The sequence below is a fragment of the Silene latifolia genome, chromosome 2, assembly GCF_048544455.1.
Source record: "Silene latifolia isolate original U9 population chromosome 2, ASM4854445v1, whole genome shotgun sequence".
Lineage (NCBI taxonomy): Eukaryota > Viridiplantae > Streptophyta > Magnoliopsida > Caryophyllales > Caryophyllaceae > Silene > Silene latifolia.
Genome location: NC_133527.1, coordinates 27,964,504 through 27,982,813, shown reverse-complemented (window position 1 = coordinate 27,982,813; position 18,310 = coordinate 27,964,504). Strand labels below are relative to the sequence as shown.

The following is an 18,310-nucleotide window of genomic DNA, read 5'->3' as shown; positions in this document are numbered from 1 at the left end:
TACTTATCACCCCAATAACTAGTTAGATAGAATCATGATGATAAATGCAAGTTGTTGGTGGGAAATCAGGTCCTAGGCCTTTTATCTCATTGAATTACAACTTTATTCATTTACTTGCTCATTATCAATTCTAGTTTAGTTTGCATTTCATTTTAAGTAGTCTAGTTAATTAGTTAAAAACAACATCCAACTCCTGTCGAGTTAGCTAAGCACAATAACTAAAATAGAATTTTAACACCCCCTTCTTATTCGGCCAAGATAATGAGAAGATCTTACCATCTCGGTTTCCCGAGACAATGATCGAAAAATTAAGAAACTCTTTATAAAAATAACATGTTTATTGATTTACAAATTAATAATTGAATAATAAATATAAATTATAACATGTAAAATTCGACTACTATCTAAGTCATCCAACTATGTAGCTCGACTCCAAGTCCAAAGCGCGTCCCATCTCTCGCGTGACACTAACCAGCCTGTATTCAACCTGCTCCCCATATGATCGAAAATATCATATGGATCGACACAGGCCACCCCGAAAATATGTGACAATTTACACAAACACACAACACGTCAGTTTAAATAAATAACAAAAGACACAATATGTATGAGTATGCAACATGACAATGGTGTGAATAAGACATTAATATACAATCACCATGCTGGTACCGGGACACGCCCAGACGTACTCACAACCACCGGTGTCAGGGACACGCCCACGACACCACACCTCACAAATAGGTGTCGAGACACGCCCATACGTACCGGGTCCGGAAGCCAACTGGATCCCTGCCAGACGCCGTGCCTCAATCACACGAGTCCCTCCGTACTCAAGCCATTAATGTGCACACCCCTCTTGGAGCGGGAAGCTCCAAGAGGCAACTCAAGCGTAAGACGGTCTCCTCACCGCCTTACGTCTCCTCAACAACAAGTAACGCAATCATAATCAACCACGTCCTCCAGGATACGAGACAAACACAATAATGTAAGATACAATATAACATGTCAATTACCGACTCATCATGATGCATGAGAATTATTGCTGGTAGACCAAGTAGTTTTGATTATTGATGGCTTCCAACCTATAAGAGATAAAGACGATGGCCATGTATGGTCTTTTGAGAAGTCAGACTACTACACAGCTGGATTTTTTGTCGATGCCTTTTACAAACTGAAATATAGTCTAGGTGATCATAAGCTTTGGTTTAGCGAGGTTTGACATCAAGATATGAAATATTTTTATGGAAAAGGGTGAACACAAGGGATAGGATAATGAAGTGGAAAGTGATGACTTGGAAGGAAAGTACTTTTATTTTCTGTGGTGAGTGTTTGGAGACCGTTAGTCACCTATTCTTACATTGTAAATTTTTCTTGAATTGGTAACTATGGATTTATATTTGTGATGTTTGGGGATGACATGGATTTGTGCCTTGGAGATTGATGACACTTTTCTAGTATGAAATGATTCCCACTTTGTTGGTTTTGAAAAACGACTTTGTAAATCATTTTTCATTGTTATCTTAACTATTACTCCGTCTGTTCCGATCATTTGTTTGCCTTTGATTTCGGTACAAAAATCGTAGAAAGAGGAGAGAGAGTCAATTATTAGATGACAAGTAGACCAAATTGAGTGTGAAGGATTTAGTTGTCTATCAAAGGTATTCTTAAAACAAAAGACAAATAATTAACTGAGACACTTCAAAATAGAATAAACAAATAAATGACCAAGACGGAAGGAGTATATAGAAAGTGAGAAATAAAGCTATTTTTAGAACACATACTATTTCATATCGATTTTGAATTTCGTGGAAAATTATTTAGATCCTACAAAAAAAAAAAAAAAAAAAGGTCATTTTCAAGAACATGGCTACAATCTATGCCACTCAATCAGTCATATACCATGCCAATCATTCATTTAAGATGGATAACAAGTTTCTACCAATTAATCAGTGTGGGTAGAAACTGGGACCTCATGAGACACCATTCCTAATCAATTGATCTACTACAACTTGTTGATAACAACTTTGGTTGTCCCGTTTTCAAAAATGGGTAGAAACTGAATTCATACAGTGATACAGATGTCTTAAACGAGTTTTCGCCAAACAGTAGATGGTATGTCGTTGACGAGGCTCCGTCCTATTACCTGTCTTATCTTGTGTCACATTGTCTCTCCTTACCCACCACATTAAGCAAATGGTATGTCAGAACGAGAACATAGTGGCACACCAATCAACATATTTTCGTTTTTCTCATGCTAGGGCACTTGCCAAGCCCTTCTAAGATCTGCCCTGGGGTACCAAGCTTTCGGAATCCCGACTAATGGCATCCAAAGTGGTCGGAAAGACGAGATAAGATTAATCGCTCACAAATCATATACTCGTATATCACAATAAATTTCTTGTAGATAGTGCTAAATAAGACTATTCCTGCTTCATAAAGAGTTTCTTAACATGTATTTTTACATGAGAGAACATCTTCTCTAAAGCCTTCGGTCTCGAAACGATTTACATTACTGTGGACCTAATTGTTCAACACAAGCATATGCATGAAATCACACTATCACTATACCAACTGCACACATTGTCTCCTCCCTATACTAGAACATCTAAACATGCTTCATTGATAACTTGAGCACAATTTGCCTATGGTGCGTCGATTCTTGGAAACTAGCACATTAATTCACTTTACCGTGGTACTTCACGAGAAGGAATTTCAGATGTCGATATGCTTGGGTGGGGATCCACTGCTCATTTTGCTTGGAGCGGGAGTGTTCCTTCTCGATTGTCGTTTAGTGGGAACTAGCACCGCCTCTGTAGCCAACTTGTTTTCGAGCATATCATCTTCATCTTCATCATCGTCTTTGAAAACCGGATGGACATAGGCCGTCTGAAGGTATCCTTTCAAGTTGAAGTTTGGATCCCTTGAACGTTCAAGAGTATCTTTCATCATAGCTTCCTAAAAGTTTCAAAAAGTTTAAACGGGGTGTCAATCAGTGTTCTTAATCACAACGGAATGGAAAAGAAGATATGAGCCATGGTTACAAGTAGATTTGACAAAACTCAAACAAAATTCAACTGACCAAGACAGACAAACCCAAATTGCAAGCGATCTGGTTGACCTACGTCTAATCATACAACTAACACTAAGAAAGTTGTGTTCTCTTGCTAACCTGAAGAGGATATGTCTTGAAAGCTGGCTCAAAACGGGCTTTGCAGAACCTATGAAACCATAAAGTGAGAATTGGAAGCGCAATAAGGAAGGGTGTAGACGAGGCAGCCTGCTTGGTGCTCATCAATCCCATCAGAAGTAACTGAGAGAAAACCATTGCACCAATAATGCGCCCATGAACATCAGGCCAGAAAGCAGCTGCACTTTCGTACTCCTGGTTGTACACGTTTATGATCTGCAAATTCACAGATAAATTCAATTTGAGATGCCGCCCATGGAAAGCTATGCTACTTATATTTATCACGATCATGTCCCTCTACTTAAGGGAATCATACAAGAGATATAAGCGTAAAAGTTAGTTAGAACAAGAAATAGTATGCTAGTGTTGCCAAAAAGCGTCCAGAATATCCCAGTACTTAAATAAGCCCAAATAGTCGTTACTGTAATTGTGTGGCAAGAGTAAGCCCTCTACTTATCATTCTTTCCTAAGAATAAGAACAGACTTCTATTAGTCTGTACAGAAATGCACCGGTGAGGCGGTGATGGTCTTCATGCAGGTTCCATGAAATAATGATTACGTCGCCTATGGCAACTGTCCGGAGAGGCGAAGACTAAAGATATTATTTAACTTCATTATTGTTTTACTAGTAATAAAAAAGATATTGTTCATAGATTTCCATATTGTTTAAGATAGGAGTGCACTACGATTTACAAGGCTGTTTCTTTAATAGTACTTAGCTATATCCTTATTTGTTTATGGTACAACAAGTCTTATGCTTTCTTAGAACAAAGAGAAGCCTCACGGAGTCACGCCATGGTTTTGTTCAAGCAGTGATATGGAAATAATTTAATTTCCCAAAAAAAATTTGCAATAAACATGTTTGTATTGATTCGTTCAAGTTTAAACTTGGAACATTTGAACTAGGGGAGGCAATTCAGTTATATCATAACATTTTCAGCTTCGACTGAATGTCAAAGATTAACCCAGTCACGCCATAGTGCTTTTCAAGCAATGATACGCAAATAAATTAATTGTCCAAAAAATAATTGAGCAATAAACATGTGTGTATTAATTCGTTCAAGTTTTAAACTTGGAACATTTGAACTAAAGGGGCAATTTTGTTATATCATAGCAATTTTGTTATTATCGTTCTGAACTCATATCAAAGACTAAATCACTAACAGAAGTCATTTTTTTTCTTAGCTGAGATCAATACTTGCATGTTTCGTTTCAGCAAAAAACAGCAACCTTTCAAACAGTTATTTGAATTACCTGATGACGGTACACGAGGAAAGAGAACGCAAAGAAGACCAATATAAACGGCAGTAGAATTGGAGTGACCACAGCATAAACAAAACCAAGTAATACATAAAATTGAATCTGAGGTTCCCCGGTGTCAAACCCTATGCTTCCTGCATCCATTGCCTCCTCCCTGTCTTTCTCAGTCTTCACCAAAAAGAAGTTTTTCAAGTGGTATATAATCAGTGGTTTTAATCTCAATATCTCCCCAGCAATACCCGCCCATCCATCCACCATAATGTAGGTGATAAAAAAAGTTGCTTTCATCGGAATAGCTACACCAATGGTCTCGAATATCCTGTTTATATCATGTACAATTAGATCACACGTCAAAGGGAAAAAGACCATCCATTCAGTAGAAAACAGGGCTCTAAACACTAAATAAAAAGATAAGCCAACAGGACGTCAACAACACAAAAATATATTTTATGAATTTAGAATGTTTCTTGAGGAACATGAAATCTTCTCACTGAAACGTCAAGCTCTTTGTATTACTCCCTCCCATTAATATACGATCAGTACCTTTATACTTAAGAGAACAGTTAGGAGTGTCAACGGAATGGAATGAGTATGTTTCACTTGACTAGGGATAGGATCGAAAGTTCACTTTTTTGTTTTACTAAAATATAGAAAGGGTACAATTATTTTTAGGAAGGACTAAAAAGGATATGAGGATTAAGTACGAGCTCACTTGATGCATTGATAAGGTGATTTAAGTGCATTTGAAGTGGTTTCATTTGACTAACATACTCAAATTCGTACCAAGATTTAATAATTCCAAACTGAAATTCCCGTACACCATTCATTTGATTCACCACAATTTCATTTCAAGTCCTTCAAACATCATTACATTTCCACAGTTGACAAAATATTGATAGTAAAAGACAAAAATTCCCCTCCCGTATGCTCATTTCTTAAAAAAATTTGTGTCATGTAGAAATGTACTGCGTCCACATTCCACATGAATAGAGGGACGTTAATATTCTGGTGCGGTCTATAAATACAGATGTTCGTCAAAGCATAACATACACAAACAAAGATGTCTCAAGATAAGAGTCTCAAGAAGAACATACTTGCTTAGTGAAGAGTGAAGGTATGTATTTAGTTGTTCAAATGCAGCGCCAGCGATAACACTGCCAAGAAAAACATTAACGAAATTGAAGATATAGTATCTTGAAGCTGATCTCCTTTCAAGAGCTGATATTGCCTCAAAGCCTTCAAATTTGGACATTATCATCAATATTGTTGGCAAGAAGATGAGGAAAAGTTTCAACGCAAGTCCAGGCAGGAACCCTTGCAGAACAGGCTTGATAAAATGCCTACATAGTGAATACTTGCTTGGTCAATAAGGAGTCAAATAACAAAAATTCCTGTACAAACAACTGGATGCACCATCAACTGTAATTCTTGATCTAAATGAGGAACACAAGTACTTTCCTCAAAGAGCACTTAATGTTAAACTTACATTTCTACAACAGGCTTTAGAAACGGGGCTGATTTCTCAATTCCATCAATGCTTGCCAGTGACTGGACAGCGGCAATAGGGATCATGAAGAAAAATGTAAGAAAGAAAAATGAAACCGACGTTATCAGCCTCCGGATGCTGAGATGAACATATGGAATAGCTAAGTTTGGCCAATACACATCGCGTGGCTCAGGGGCCCATTCAGTCAACCAAATAGTTGGATTTCTGGTTTGTTGAGTCTGTGCACAGACAGCAGCCCCCCATCGAGTTTTAAAGGAGACAAAAGCAGCTGGCATGATACACTTTGGATCTCGGTCAAGTCTCTCTCTTTCCTCAGCAATCTAGCAACATTGTATATACGACCACTTTCATCGATTGTTATAAAATAAATCTAAGAAATTAACACATAGACCAGAATGGTACAAAGTGGTACCGACATCTTTTGTCAGTCTCTCAATTTCCGCAACGTAATAATCTATCGCATCAACTTTTTCTCCGCGTAGACCAAGACATCCTGTCTGTAATATCAAGAATATAATCGACATTAATACTCAAGTAATCACCTTCCATATACGATTTAACAGTTGTCCAAACTTCACTGTTTAGTTTAAACTTACCTTTGTCGTGGGCCTGATGTCATGCTTTCTAGAATATTTTAGTTGGTAATAGTCAAGCCAATTTTGCTTCTTTTTCCTCTCTTCGACCAACTTTGCAAGCTTATTTGCATTGTAAACAACCTAGAAGTACAAAAACGCAGCATATAAACATACAGGATCCTACAACATTATCAGGATAATAGCGAATTCTAAACAATAGGGGAAGCACTTGATTATTCTTAAAAAGAGATACAAATAGTAGTGTTCTCTGAGCTATTGTCCTACGAAAGAAGCCTTACCTGATGAGTAAGATAATGATCGGGATGGTTGACTAGAAAAAAATGCTCGACAAGCTCACTAACTGATTCATCAGCATCCGGAGGAACATTGCGTACTAGGACCTAAAATAAATCAATGAAACCATCAACACAAAATAAGATAGCGAGTGTAATTGTGAATAGCTATATTTTAACAACTCATTCTCTTGGTAGAGAGTAGAGAAACGTATAATGTAATTGTGGTATCGTCAAAACTAGAAGCAATCTAAATTTAGATTGCCGAGAGACTTTACACAAGAAAAAAGGAGGGATGATGTAATATTTTCAGATACATGCTAAACAGAATTCTTCAAAACTTGTACACATGATATCCAAGATTCCAGCCAAATTTTGTCTACTTTCCCAAATGCTCCAGTCATAACTACTTGAAACATTTCTCGTTGAAAGGTTCATTAACCTAGTCAAAAATCAAAACAGATATTCTTACTGAGAACTGGTCTGGGCGCCGTCTTTCAGATGCAATAAATTGCAGCCGCATTGCTGTGACCCTTTCATATTCCTTATACAGTATAAAGCATGTCCAAAAGGTAAAAGCATATTCCATCACCAAATGAGCCCAAAACCTAAAACACAGGGGAAATGTGCAGGATGATTATGGTAGAAAAGGGCTGTGTAGAAAATGTCAAAACAGAGCAGTTAATTACATGAAAATCCAGACACGGAGGAATGATCAATAATACAAGGAATACGCCCCTTCAATCCCATATAAGAATATACTCATCATAACTGATGCAGAGAAATAATAGATGTCAAAAATCATGTAGAAGATAATTCTTCAGTCTTAGCACAGCAGGTCCCACCTCTTGACAATTGACAGAGTATAGTCACCTTTAAAAGCCCGTAAACCATGGTTCATATCTCTAACTAAACGTCTTCCTTGGCTAAACACTATGAATAGTCCTATGAATTTCTAATGGGACTTATACTTAATAACTCATTTCCCTGGCAAAGTAGTGGTCATGGATAATAATTCTGTCACCAGATTTTATTACAAAACTATCAAGGATTTCAAACATGATGATGAGAATACATCTTAAGATGATAATTGCAAACTCGTATGGAGACGAATCAAAAAATGTTTCATGTATCTTATATATATGCCTGAGACAACAGTTTAAAAAGTGTCGTTCTTTAGTACTTGCCCCAACATTGACCTATATTTTTCCAAAATTTAAGTTGATTGCAACTTTTTAACAACAATAATATGAAAACAGTTTGCTTTGATGTGTTAACCATGATCAATTTTACACTCTTTCTCTACAAATATTTGAAGAATTAATAGTCGTTTATCCATTGATCACAGAAGCCAGAAGGGGACAATAACTTTGGGGTGTGGGTAGTATAATAATTGGTAGGATATGACGAGTAAATGTCAAATAGTACAGGAACTGTACAAATATAAGTATAAATCAAGAAGCAGACAGATCAAAGATTAATAAGATCCCAACCTTGATGATCCAAGTGGTATGTTTGATATTGACAATTTATCAATCCCGGTGAACGTTACTTTGAGTTTTTCAAGTGTGTCGTTTGTATAATTAACTGGAGCCAAAATCGCTAGAGATAGAAACGTGACTGGAACAAAGATTTTAAGCCTGCCAAGGGTCAACATGAAAGATTGGTTCAAGTTAACATCATAACAGAGACCAGACACGTCATCTTATAGACAATATACGGACATATGAAATAGACCAATAGCGTTATATCCAAGAAAAACATATAAATGAGTTAGATGAGCAGAAGATGCTCAGAACCATAATTGTGCAGCTGAAAGGTCAGAAACCAAGTACAAGTGGTGGTATGATAGACAACAAGTTGCAACTCAAACATGCGTAATCCTAAAAACCATATGTGGATATATGCATATAACGATAGGGTCTGGGACACCAAAAAAAAAAAAAAAAAACTTTTTTATGCCAAAAAATTTGATTCCTATAATAAAAGGGAAACCGCACACCGGAATCAAAAACTTCTTGGTCTGCCAGACTGCCACAGCTAAATACTTTCCAGTAAGCAGATATTTATATCCATGTCACTAAACAAAATGCTTCTTACTAGCTCTATTGAAGGTTTGCAATTCGTACTAACATGCGAAAGCAAAGTTTAACAGGATCCCTTTATCAGTTTACATCATTTAGTATAGACTAAACAGCAACAAACTCATTTGTCAACGATACATAAGCAAAGAGTCCTTAAATAAATTAGCTTGTTCGTTAACCTTTCATTTAAATTACTATTAATTTACGTTCCTTTCAGTTTCGTTACAATACATACTCATCAGGATTTAACGTCCCATGTCTTCTTTCACACATGGCCTATTTGCATTTGCGTAGTGACCTCTAAGCTTTAGATAAAAAAAAACTATTAAAAAGAAAAAAACTGTGCTTAACTGATGTTACAAAGAGTAAATCTAAATGCTTAAGTGGATCACAATGAACCGACATTAGCCAGCATATGTAACAATAGATAGCAGAATAAGAAGACATATCATCCAAGAAAGGAGCATAGTTGATACCCTATCATATATATACGCAAGTAAACTGCCGAGTCCAATCCTGCATGTTCAATAAGATCAGCTTCAGGCATCTTCAAGGCATCCGGCATCCAGTTTAAGAATTTCAGATAGGATTTAAAGTCCAAGTTGACAATTTTGCCCACAAAAGCTCCCGTGTGCATGGGACTGTTTCTTAAGCCCCTGAGGTACCATTTTGGAAAGTAAACCCTGTCGTTGAAAGGCTGGATCCTCAAGAGGGCAAATGCCAATAAGAAGATGAATGCACTCAATAGATTGAAACCAGCAGAAACCGCTATATCTTGAAGGCTAGCCATCCTTTTCTTTGGGAGTCCCCCCTACTCCAAGGATTGAGTTCTTGGTATTAAAAACAAGAGACGGACACCCACGATAATCAAATCCACACCCACAAACTGTGGAAAATTTGTTAAAAAGAACATAGTAAGGTCTCACATAATGTTGGTTGAAAATAATTGAGAATAATCCATTTATTTTGTATTACAACCATGCAAAGGAGCATAATCCACTAATTTTGTATTACAACCATACAAAGATATCAGTTTTCCGTGGTTGAATTTCCCTCGTATTAACACAAATCATACACAACAACAACTATATAAACAGCGCCCCAAGGGCAATCGCAAAAGATGAGTTCAGGGGGTGAGAATGTCAGATACACGCAATCTGATGAAACTTATGTGATGCCCGAGTTTACAACTTACAAAGGTTGTCTTCTAATGCTGATGAAAACTGCGTCGAGAATCATAAGATTGCAACTTCACAATGAAAAAAGAAGCATAGCCAGTTTAGGAATCGTACACTAAACATGAACAAGAACATACAATCAGGAAAAGATACATACAATTTACAATTGCTTAAACAAAAATATGTATAAATTACTAAATATTTGCTAAGATGAATCCTTTATAACTAAATTACACAGGAAAAAGATAATACAGAAAAAAAAAAAAAATTCATCATATAACATTCAATAGTTCTCAATTTTACAGCATATATGTATAATTCGTTAATCGGCTAAACATATCTTGCTAAATAGAATCACACAGATCACAGTCCAAGTTGCTCAAACATATACAGTAAATTAAAAAAAAAAATACAATAAAATTCCTAGAACTAACTAATAAGAGTATCGAAACAGTACCCATAATTAATAATAACAGCTTCAAATCTTCAATAACAAATCAAAATATAAAACAGAAATATAAAAAAAATGTGAACAAAAACATGAGGGGGCTTAATCCCAAATTATTTGGAGTCGGCCCACATGAATCATCCTTTAAAACCGTCACCAAGATAGAAAAAGAAAGAAAGTAAGTTACAACTTACAAGTTACAAGTCACAAGTATTTGGTGTAGCAACAAAAACCTGAAAAAATAAAATAAAATAGAATAGAATGGTATGAGAGAAAAATGGAAGATTAATTAAGAAGAAGAAGAAGAAGAAGAAGAACAAAGATGGAAAGTTGGGATAACCTTAATTGTGCAAACAAAGGAAACTAAATATTCTTAGGGAACCCAAACCAAATCTAAACTTGTTCATCTGGGAAACTTTGGTACTGTATTAAAGTTATACTAGTTGTAGTAGTGCTTAATTACAATTAATTATACATTAATACAGGATTAATGGAGGATTGGAGGGTGGTCAAAGTTCAATGAAGGAAATTAAGTAGAAAATTTAGTGTGTCATGAAGAGAATTATTGTGAAGAGAGAGATTAAATAAAGATTATGATTCTTTGTTTGTCGTTGTAACGGAAAGTAGGAGAAGATGAAAGAAAATGTATTACCAGGGTGTTTTTTTTTTAAAAAAAAAATAATAATAGTAATAACTTGGATTAAATTAGATTAAATAGTCTACAAAAAGGATTAAATTAGTATATCCGTTTAAAGTGAAAGACGGGTCAAACATGCTTAAAGTGGTGAGATTTTTTTGCCCCATTATGCAAATTGTTGTTTATCTTATGCTTAAAAGGGTGAATATTTAACTCGTCTATAATTATAGACGGATATTTCCCATCTATAATTTGTGAGTATATTTTAGGCTACAAAATCTTGTTTAGCTAAAATCTAGAGAAATTTAACTTTTTTGGGTTCTATAGATCAATGCCTCATGGGATGTGACAATTAGGTCACTAATGTTATCACACACACACAAAATCGCAAATATCATTGGTAAGTTTCTGTAAAACGGTTTTACAATATTATAATTGTAAAACCATATAACGAAATACCTTAATATCCTTATTATAAAATGTGATGTGACAATTAGGTCACTAAGGTCGAGTTTAGGTCGGGTCATACCGGGTCAGCCTACCATTTCAGGTCGAGTCAGGTCGTTATCGGGTCGGGTCAAATGATGTATTGGAAGGGTTTGGATCTAGTCATTATTGGGTCCAGTTACTTTATCGTATTACTCAATATTATACCATTAAATTTAGTTTTCAACCATTACTTGATTTAATTTCTTCATTATTTAGTCAAACTTATCAATTTAAACACTAAATCACTTTCATTTTAATCAATAACAGTTTAAACCCCGTGCAATAAATGCACGGTATAGAGTTTTTTTATTTTTAATAAATTTATTATATAATTGTGGTATCTTATTAATTGTTCATATTTCTCGTCATTCTATTTTTGTTTTAAAAAAAATTGTAATTGACAATAATCAAGAGAATTGGGTAAAGTGCTGAAATATATTTTGAACAAAATATTTTTTATACCACAAAGCTGATGATTTCAATTTTTATTTTCTCTTAAGTTTTTTTTTTCACGGAAGTGATAATAGCAATTTACAGTTTTGTTTTATATATAGTATTACTCAAATCATCATATACTATATTAAAGCAGAAACCATCTGCCACGTGTCGTAAGCAGATGACTTATGCCACATGTCAAAGCCTTGAGATTTTAATATATTCAACCAATCAAAGTTCCCAATTAAGTCAACTTTTAAATTTGATTAAAAAAATCCTGCATTTTTAATACATGATCAGTGATTGGTTGATTGCCTATTTTACAAAGTTCTTAATAAAGTCAATTATTTAAATTTGCTCCAAGTTAGCCACATATTTTGGACTCCAAACCGTAATAAACAGCAACTTTTTATCAGCCATATATATAAATATATCTTCCCTTTTGAAGACTTATTTCATACCAAATAATTAATTTATAAGACACCAAATCATTAATTATTCTTTCTATTATAGAATATGTAATTACCTAAAATTACAAAACGAAATCTTAAACCACTCCTTGAAATCCGAGCTCTACTAACTACAATGTATAAATTTTCATAAGAATCTTAATTAATATTCCCATATTTTAAGTAACATAACCATTTCATTTAACTAAAATATTTTATTCAAAATCTAAATGAGAATATTAATCACAAATCTCGCACAAGTCAGTTTTTCTAATATGTGCAAAACCAAAATAGAAAGAATTAAATGGCATTTTTATAAGAAATTAGAATATGCAATTACTTTTCCTATTTTTTAAAATAAAAACATTTAATTCTTTCCATTTTGGTTTTGCACATATTAGGAAAACTAGGCACATGATTGAAAAACCGTAATTAAATATTAAATATTATGATATTGTTGTTAATTTGTTACACAATATCAATGTTGTTCGATGACCCATCAACAACTAATTCAAGCCACCATTTGAAAAGGGTCAGTAAGAATGTTCGGGCTATTAGATGTCATTGGAGAGCTTCCCGGGTTATACCAAGGTCACGTTGTCCAACAATAAGGGTGAAAAGTTGAAAGCTAATGACAATTGCGCTAACTCATATAAATTTAAGAGTAAATACCACTTAATTTACATATCATTAAGTATATTTGAATACTATGAGCTTATTATAGGGGTGAGCAATTTTAGGTCCGGACCGAAAAAATGGACCGGACCGGACCATTTGGTCTGGACCAAATCCGGACCGAATTATTTTGGTCCGGTTCTCGGTCCTAATTTTTTCAAGGTTTGGTCTTTGGTCCGGTCCGGTCTAAGACCCGTTAATTTAGTTCTGGACCGAATGGACCAAATTTCATGTTTTTAATGACGCAACATTAAAATATTATGAATCAAATTAATATTTTATTTCAAAAGATATTATAAATTAGTATTGTCAATGATTTTCAAAAAAGAGTTGTCTAATTATTTAAATGCATTTTATTTATAGGAATTAAAATGTAGTTACGTATACGAAATTGTGAAAAAACTAATTTTAGGTCCATTTCGGTCCAAGACCGGACCGGACTAAATATTTCATGTTTGGTCCGGTCTAAGACCGAAATTTTTAGGTCCGGACTTCGGTCCACTAAATTTTTATTTTCGGTCTTCGGTCCGGTCCAGTTTGGTTCGGTCTTGGACCAATTCTTAGCCCTAGCTTATTATTTTAATACATTAATTAATTCTCTATTTTGTGTAGCAAAATTACACTGTCATGCTCTGTATGGGGGCCACTATACAGATGAATTTGGTTTCATCAAAGACTGGAATCATCCTCTAAGCCAGTAATAATTTCATGCAAAATGTTCAACGTAACACTTGAAATGGTAACAGACATAAAACTTAAATTGTTCAATATATTCAAAATCAAAAAATTAATTTAGATACTTGGTATTATTTTCAATTTGTATAAGTTGGAGTGACTTTAAAAATTTATCTAACAGCTAATGCATAACATTATGACATTGAAAGGTAATGAGTAAATAAGGTGTTAGCAAAAAATGTTTTATCTATTTTACTTTTATTGTTCAATCTCCCATTCTAAATTAGCAGGACAAAATAATTTTACAATGTCGAGAGACAAGTGTTAACATGACCCAATAAACAAAAAAAAAGTATTTGACGTCTTAAAAGGCGAAATGAATGAGAGGTGTTGATGGTGGAGGTTGTGATAAGGGAGGGGTCATGATGGGTGGGTAATGATGGAGTGAGGTGTCGCACATAAGGTTATGAGAAGGATTACGGGTCCCGCGTGGGGTGGGGCCGAGATGGTGATGGTTATGTTGGAGGTGCGGGACGTAGGGGATGGTGGAGGCAAGATAGGGCAAGGTAGTTGGAGGATGTAGGATATGGATTGCAAGGAGTGGTTAGTTGTGGGGCTGTTGAGATAAGGGTTGAGAGGGACGTCGTGGTCAAAGGTGTTGGGTGCGATCACCACGCACTACGGTAGAGAGTTTACTGGTGAATCTTGAGGTAGTCAGTTAGTGATGCCGAATGTTACTTCCAGACGTCAAGGCGATGGTGGGTGAGAGTGCAAAATGAGAGAGAATAATGTAGAGAAATGAAAGGAGAACAAACAATGGGGTAATATGATTAAAAAAAAGTACAACAATGAGAAAAATTAAATGTATAATCTGTAAATAAACAGGTTAGAAATCTACAATAAGTTTACATTCACTTTTCATATTTCACCTCTTATAAGTTAAAAAAACCGAGAAAAAAAAAAAGCAAAGTACTTCAAATAAAATTAAGCAACATAAACTTATCAAAACTGCATAATTAAGTAGGTAAAGTAAATTTTTCTAAAATTTAGTTATTTACTAAATAAAAAAATACATACTTTTTTTTTACTTTTAATAATAATTTCCGTTACTACCCGTGCAATGCACGGGTTCAAAAACTAGTTTTCAAATAATAGCATCTCATATCTACTAAAAGAATAGGTGAACTCATAAATTTTCCCTCCAAAAAACATCTTTTTAAATAAGGAACCTATTAATATTTTAATTTTTTCATTAAAGTTAATCTTTTTATCAAATTATATAATTTTCACTAAACACTAAATTATAATATTTTAATTAAAGTATAAATAATATAAAACTATTAACTATTAAATCTTTTATTAATGCTGTTATTTGAGAATGACTTGACTTATATTATTCATAATATGTATAACCAAAATTATAAATCAGTTTGATTACTTTCATAACAAAAAAAATTGAGAGAATTTATTAATTGGAATCATTAGTTTTGTGGTATAAAAAATACTTTTTTAAAATAATATATTTCAGCACATTACTCAATTCTCTTGGATTAATTTTCAGTTTTAAATTTTTTTGTTGCTCGAAACAAAATACAATAACGAGAAAAATGAACACTTAGTGAGATACCACTATTATTTTACAGTTCAATTTTACTTAGTTTTCCTGAATAAATTTACTGTTCAATTTTTTTTCCTCATATCAAAATATACTGACATGAAATTTTAAAAATTAATAAGGTGTTACTTTAGCATGATTTAAATAATTACAAAAGTAACTCTATAAATACTGTGCAGTCATTGCGCGGGATCTAAGTGTAGGGTAATATCCGTATAAAACCCTTTCTTTATAGGATTATAACGCAAATTTAATACGCGATTTATAGTCATAAAACGAAAATAACAAGGAAACGATAAAGATTAAGCAATAACCTCCGGTCCTAGTGCAATTCGGCAATGAGAGATCAAAGTAGATCTCCTCCTAATTGTTGCACCCAAGATTGTCCGAGAAATGCCCTTGTGCTAGAATGAATCCTCTAATTGCCTTGCAATATAGAGAGGATTGTTTTGTGAGTTTTGGTTGGATGTGAGATCCGAATTTTGAGAGGCAATTTTTCTCAAAACCCTAGTTTTCATACAAATGAAATGCTTAGGTTAACAAAAGAGGAGATGGCTCCTTTTGTCTATGTTTGGCTCGGCCAAACCGAGTGAGAGGGAGCCTCATGGGCTTTTTCATTTCCTCTTCATATAAACTCGTGGTCCGAATCCAAATTACTAAATGTATATGACACGGTCTAATTATAAATCGTCATCGGTTATCGGTTATTAAAGCATCAACTAATAAGACGGGTTAGTTGAATTATTAATACATGTCCGACAAAGACAATATCGTATAATTAATTTATTCAATATACATTAATCAAATATAAATCGTTTATATTCAATTTTACGAATTAATCGTTTAATTCGTCTTAGCCATTTTTATTTAATCCGTATTAAATAAAATATCTCAACATCACATTTTTGACTAATTACTAGTCAAATAACTCGGACTAACTGGTTAGTCAAATTTGCATCTACATGATCGTATTTTCATACCGTCACATCTCTCAAACGTATCCTATAGGTGTGACTTTTAGGGACCAGTTGATCACCGCCATCTGTATGACAATAACGTCAAACTTATCTAGCAAGCCAACCGTTATTGATAAACGTGGACCAACTAATTATGATACAAAAGTATACCCTTTGATCCTTTTAGAGATTTATAAGTCCTTGCACTAACGTAAAGGACACCGCCCTAACAAGCTCCCACTTGTCCGTACAAGTGTGTGTGCAATGACGTTATCCGCACTAACTGGAGGACACCACCTCCAATAAACTCCCACTTGTCCGTACAAGTGTATGTGCGATAACCGATTCTCATATTCATTTAAAATTTCTCCCACTCAATGTAAAACAATTTGCAGATCCGGATCCGCAAAGGTCGTATTTTACAATCGATCTGTATCTAGAGTGGTTTCCCCGACTAGAGAGTAACTTAACGATAAAACGACGAATTCGTATTCGAGCATGGCCATGCATTTCGATTCTGACTCCTCGAGTGGCCCTGAGAAATATCGAGTACCCGATAAAGGCTGAATATTTCCTTCAACTCGAACTCCTTCCGATCTAAGCACAAAGCATGAAATGACCCGAAACAATCTACTTGGCCCCCTGTTACGGATGACCGTGAGAAAGAAACCAAAGTCACCCAAAATCTGCCTTAGTCTCAAGAGACAGACGATAGTCAAAAGAATCGACTCTTAGGATCACCATGGAGGTCCTATCCACGACCTGGCACCGAATGTTGTAAAACATTTAGGACTCCACGTTGATGTCACAATTGTGTCCTACGAGATATCCGTATAAATCGCCTCGTGATTGGTCACCAACCTTGTTGACTTATGGCTCGTTGAACCCACCATCATCCAACGTCACAAAATAATTACCTTGAGTTATCAGCTCACGTGGGTAATTAAGGACCATAAAATATAATGTTTGTTCGATTCACTTTGTGGTGTTCAAAAATGTCGTACAAAACCACATGAAAAACAAAATATATAAAAATTATCAAAACGATGATGTCGTATAGAGTACAAAAGAGAATGAATCTAATCCATAAAAGAGTACTACAACTTAGGAACACGTTTAATTCCCATGGAATTAACATGCCCTTCATGCTTATCTTGTCGTAATGGTTTAGTGAGAGGATCTGCTATGTTATCCTCAGTAGCAATCTTTTCTATCACTACTTCCTTTTGCTCCACGTAATCCCGGATTAGATGAGCTTTCCGTTGTACATGTCTAGACTTGTTGCTAGACTTTGGTTCCTTAGCTTGGAAGATGGCACCTCTATTGTCGCAATAGATGGTGATCGGGTCATTCGAACTAGGCACTACGGATAGTCCATGTAAGAATTGACGCATCCATATCGCTTCCTTTGTAGCTTCGGACGCGGCATAGTACTCGGACTCGATCGTAGAATCTGCTTTGTAACAGTTTGTTTGGAACTCTTCCAGTGACCGCAGCGCCATTAAGAGTAAAAACGAATCCGGACGAGATTTCGAGTCATCACGATCCGTTTGGAAGCTAGCATCTGCGTAACCGGTTGCGCATAGCTTTTGTTCGCCTTCATAAGTCAATGCCCAATCTTTAGTCCTCCGTAGGTACTTAAGAATGTTCTTGACAGCCAGCCAATGTGATTCACCTGGATCTTTGTTGGAATCGACTTGTCATACTCAATGCATATGCCACGTCCGGACGTGTGCATATCATGGCATACATGATTGATCCTATAGCCGAAGCATAAGGAATCCGTGTCATGCGCTCTTTCTCTTCCGGTGTCTCTGGTGACTGAGACTTGCTCAAATGCACCCCTG

The 18,310-nt window shown here is 35.1% G+C and overlaps 1 protein-coding gene across 2 annotated transcripts; it reads right to left on the bottom strand.

The window, feature by feature from the left end:
- Positions 1-2,384: 2,384 nt before the first annotated feature.
- On the bottom strand, positions 2,385-11,277 carry LOC141642535 (protein OSCA1-like). Of its 2 annotated transcripts, XM_074451371.1 has the most exons (14): positions 10,873-11,215; positions 10,727-10,765; positions 10,102-10,155; positions 9,383-9,792; positions 8,316-8,462; positions 7,295-7,430; positions 6,829-6,930; positions 6,551-6,670; positions 6,371-6,451; positions 5,934-6,274; positions 5,542-5,787; positions 4,442-4,766; positions 3,170-3,403; positions 2,385-2,955 (listed from the first exon to the last, which is right to left on the bottom strand). In XM_074451371.1, the coding sequence occupies exons 4-14, from the start codon at positions 9,694-9,696 to the stop codon at positions 2,713-2,715; spliced, it is 2,289 nt and encodes a 762-aa protein (XP_074307472.1). In that variant the 5' UTR covers positions 9,697-9,792; positions 10,102-10,155; positions 10,727-10,765; positions 10,873-11,215; the 3' UTR covers positions 2,385-2,712. The 2 variants fall into 2 exon arrangements, with proteins under 2 accessions (XP_074307472.1, XP_074307471.1); XM_074451370.1 differs by lacking the exon at positions 10,102-10,155 and having other exon boundaries at positions 10,873-11,277.
- Between the last annotated feature and the right edge of the window lie 7,033 nt (positions 11,278-18,310).

Bases quoted from the DNA above. Each gene is read 5' to 3' on its own strand.
- LOC141642535 (XM_074451370.1), bottom strand. From the start codon at position 9,696: ATGGCTAGCCTTCAAGATATAGCGGTTTCTGCTGGTTTCAATCTATTG. The intron at 7,431-8,315 runs GTTGGGATCTTA...CCTGTGTTTTAG, and splicing joins ATACCACTTGGATCATCAAG to GTTTTGGGCTCATTTGGTGA. The intron at 6,452-6,550 runs GTAAGTTTAAAC...TTGATATTACAG, and splicing joins ACATCAGGCCCACGACAAAG to ACAGGATGTCTTGGTCTACG.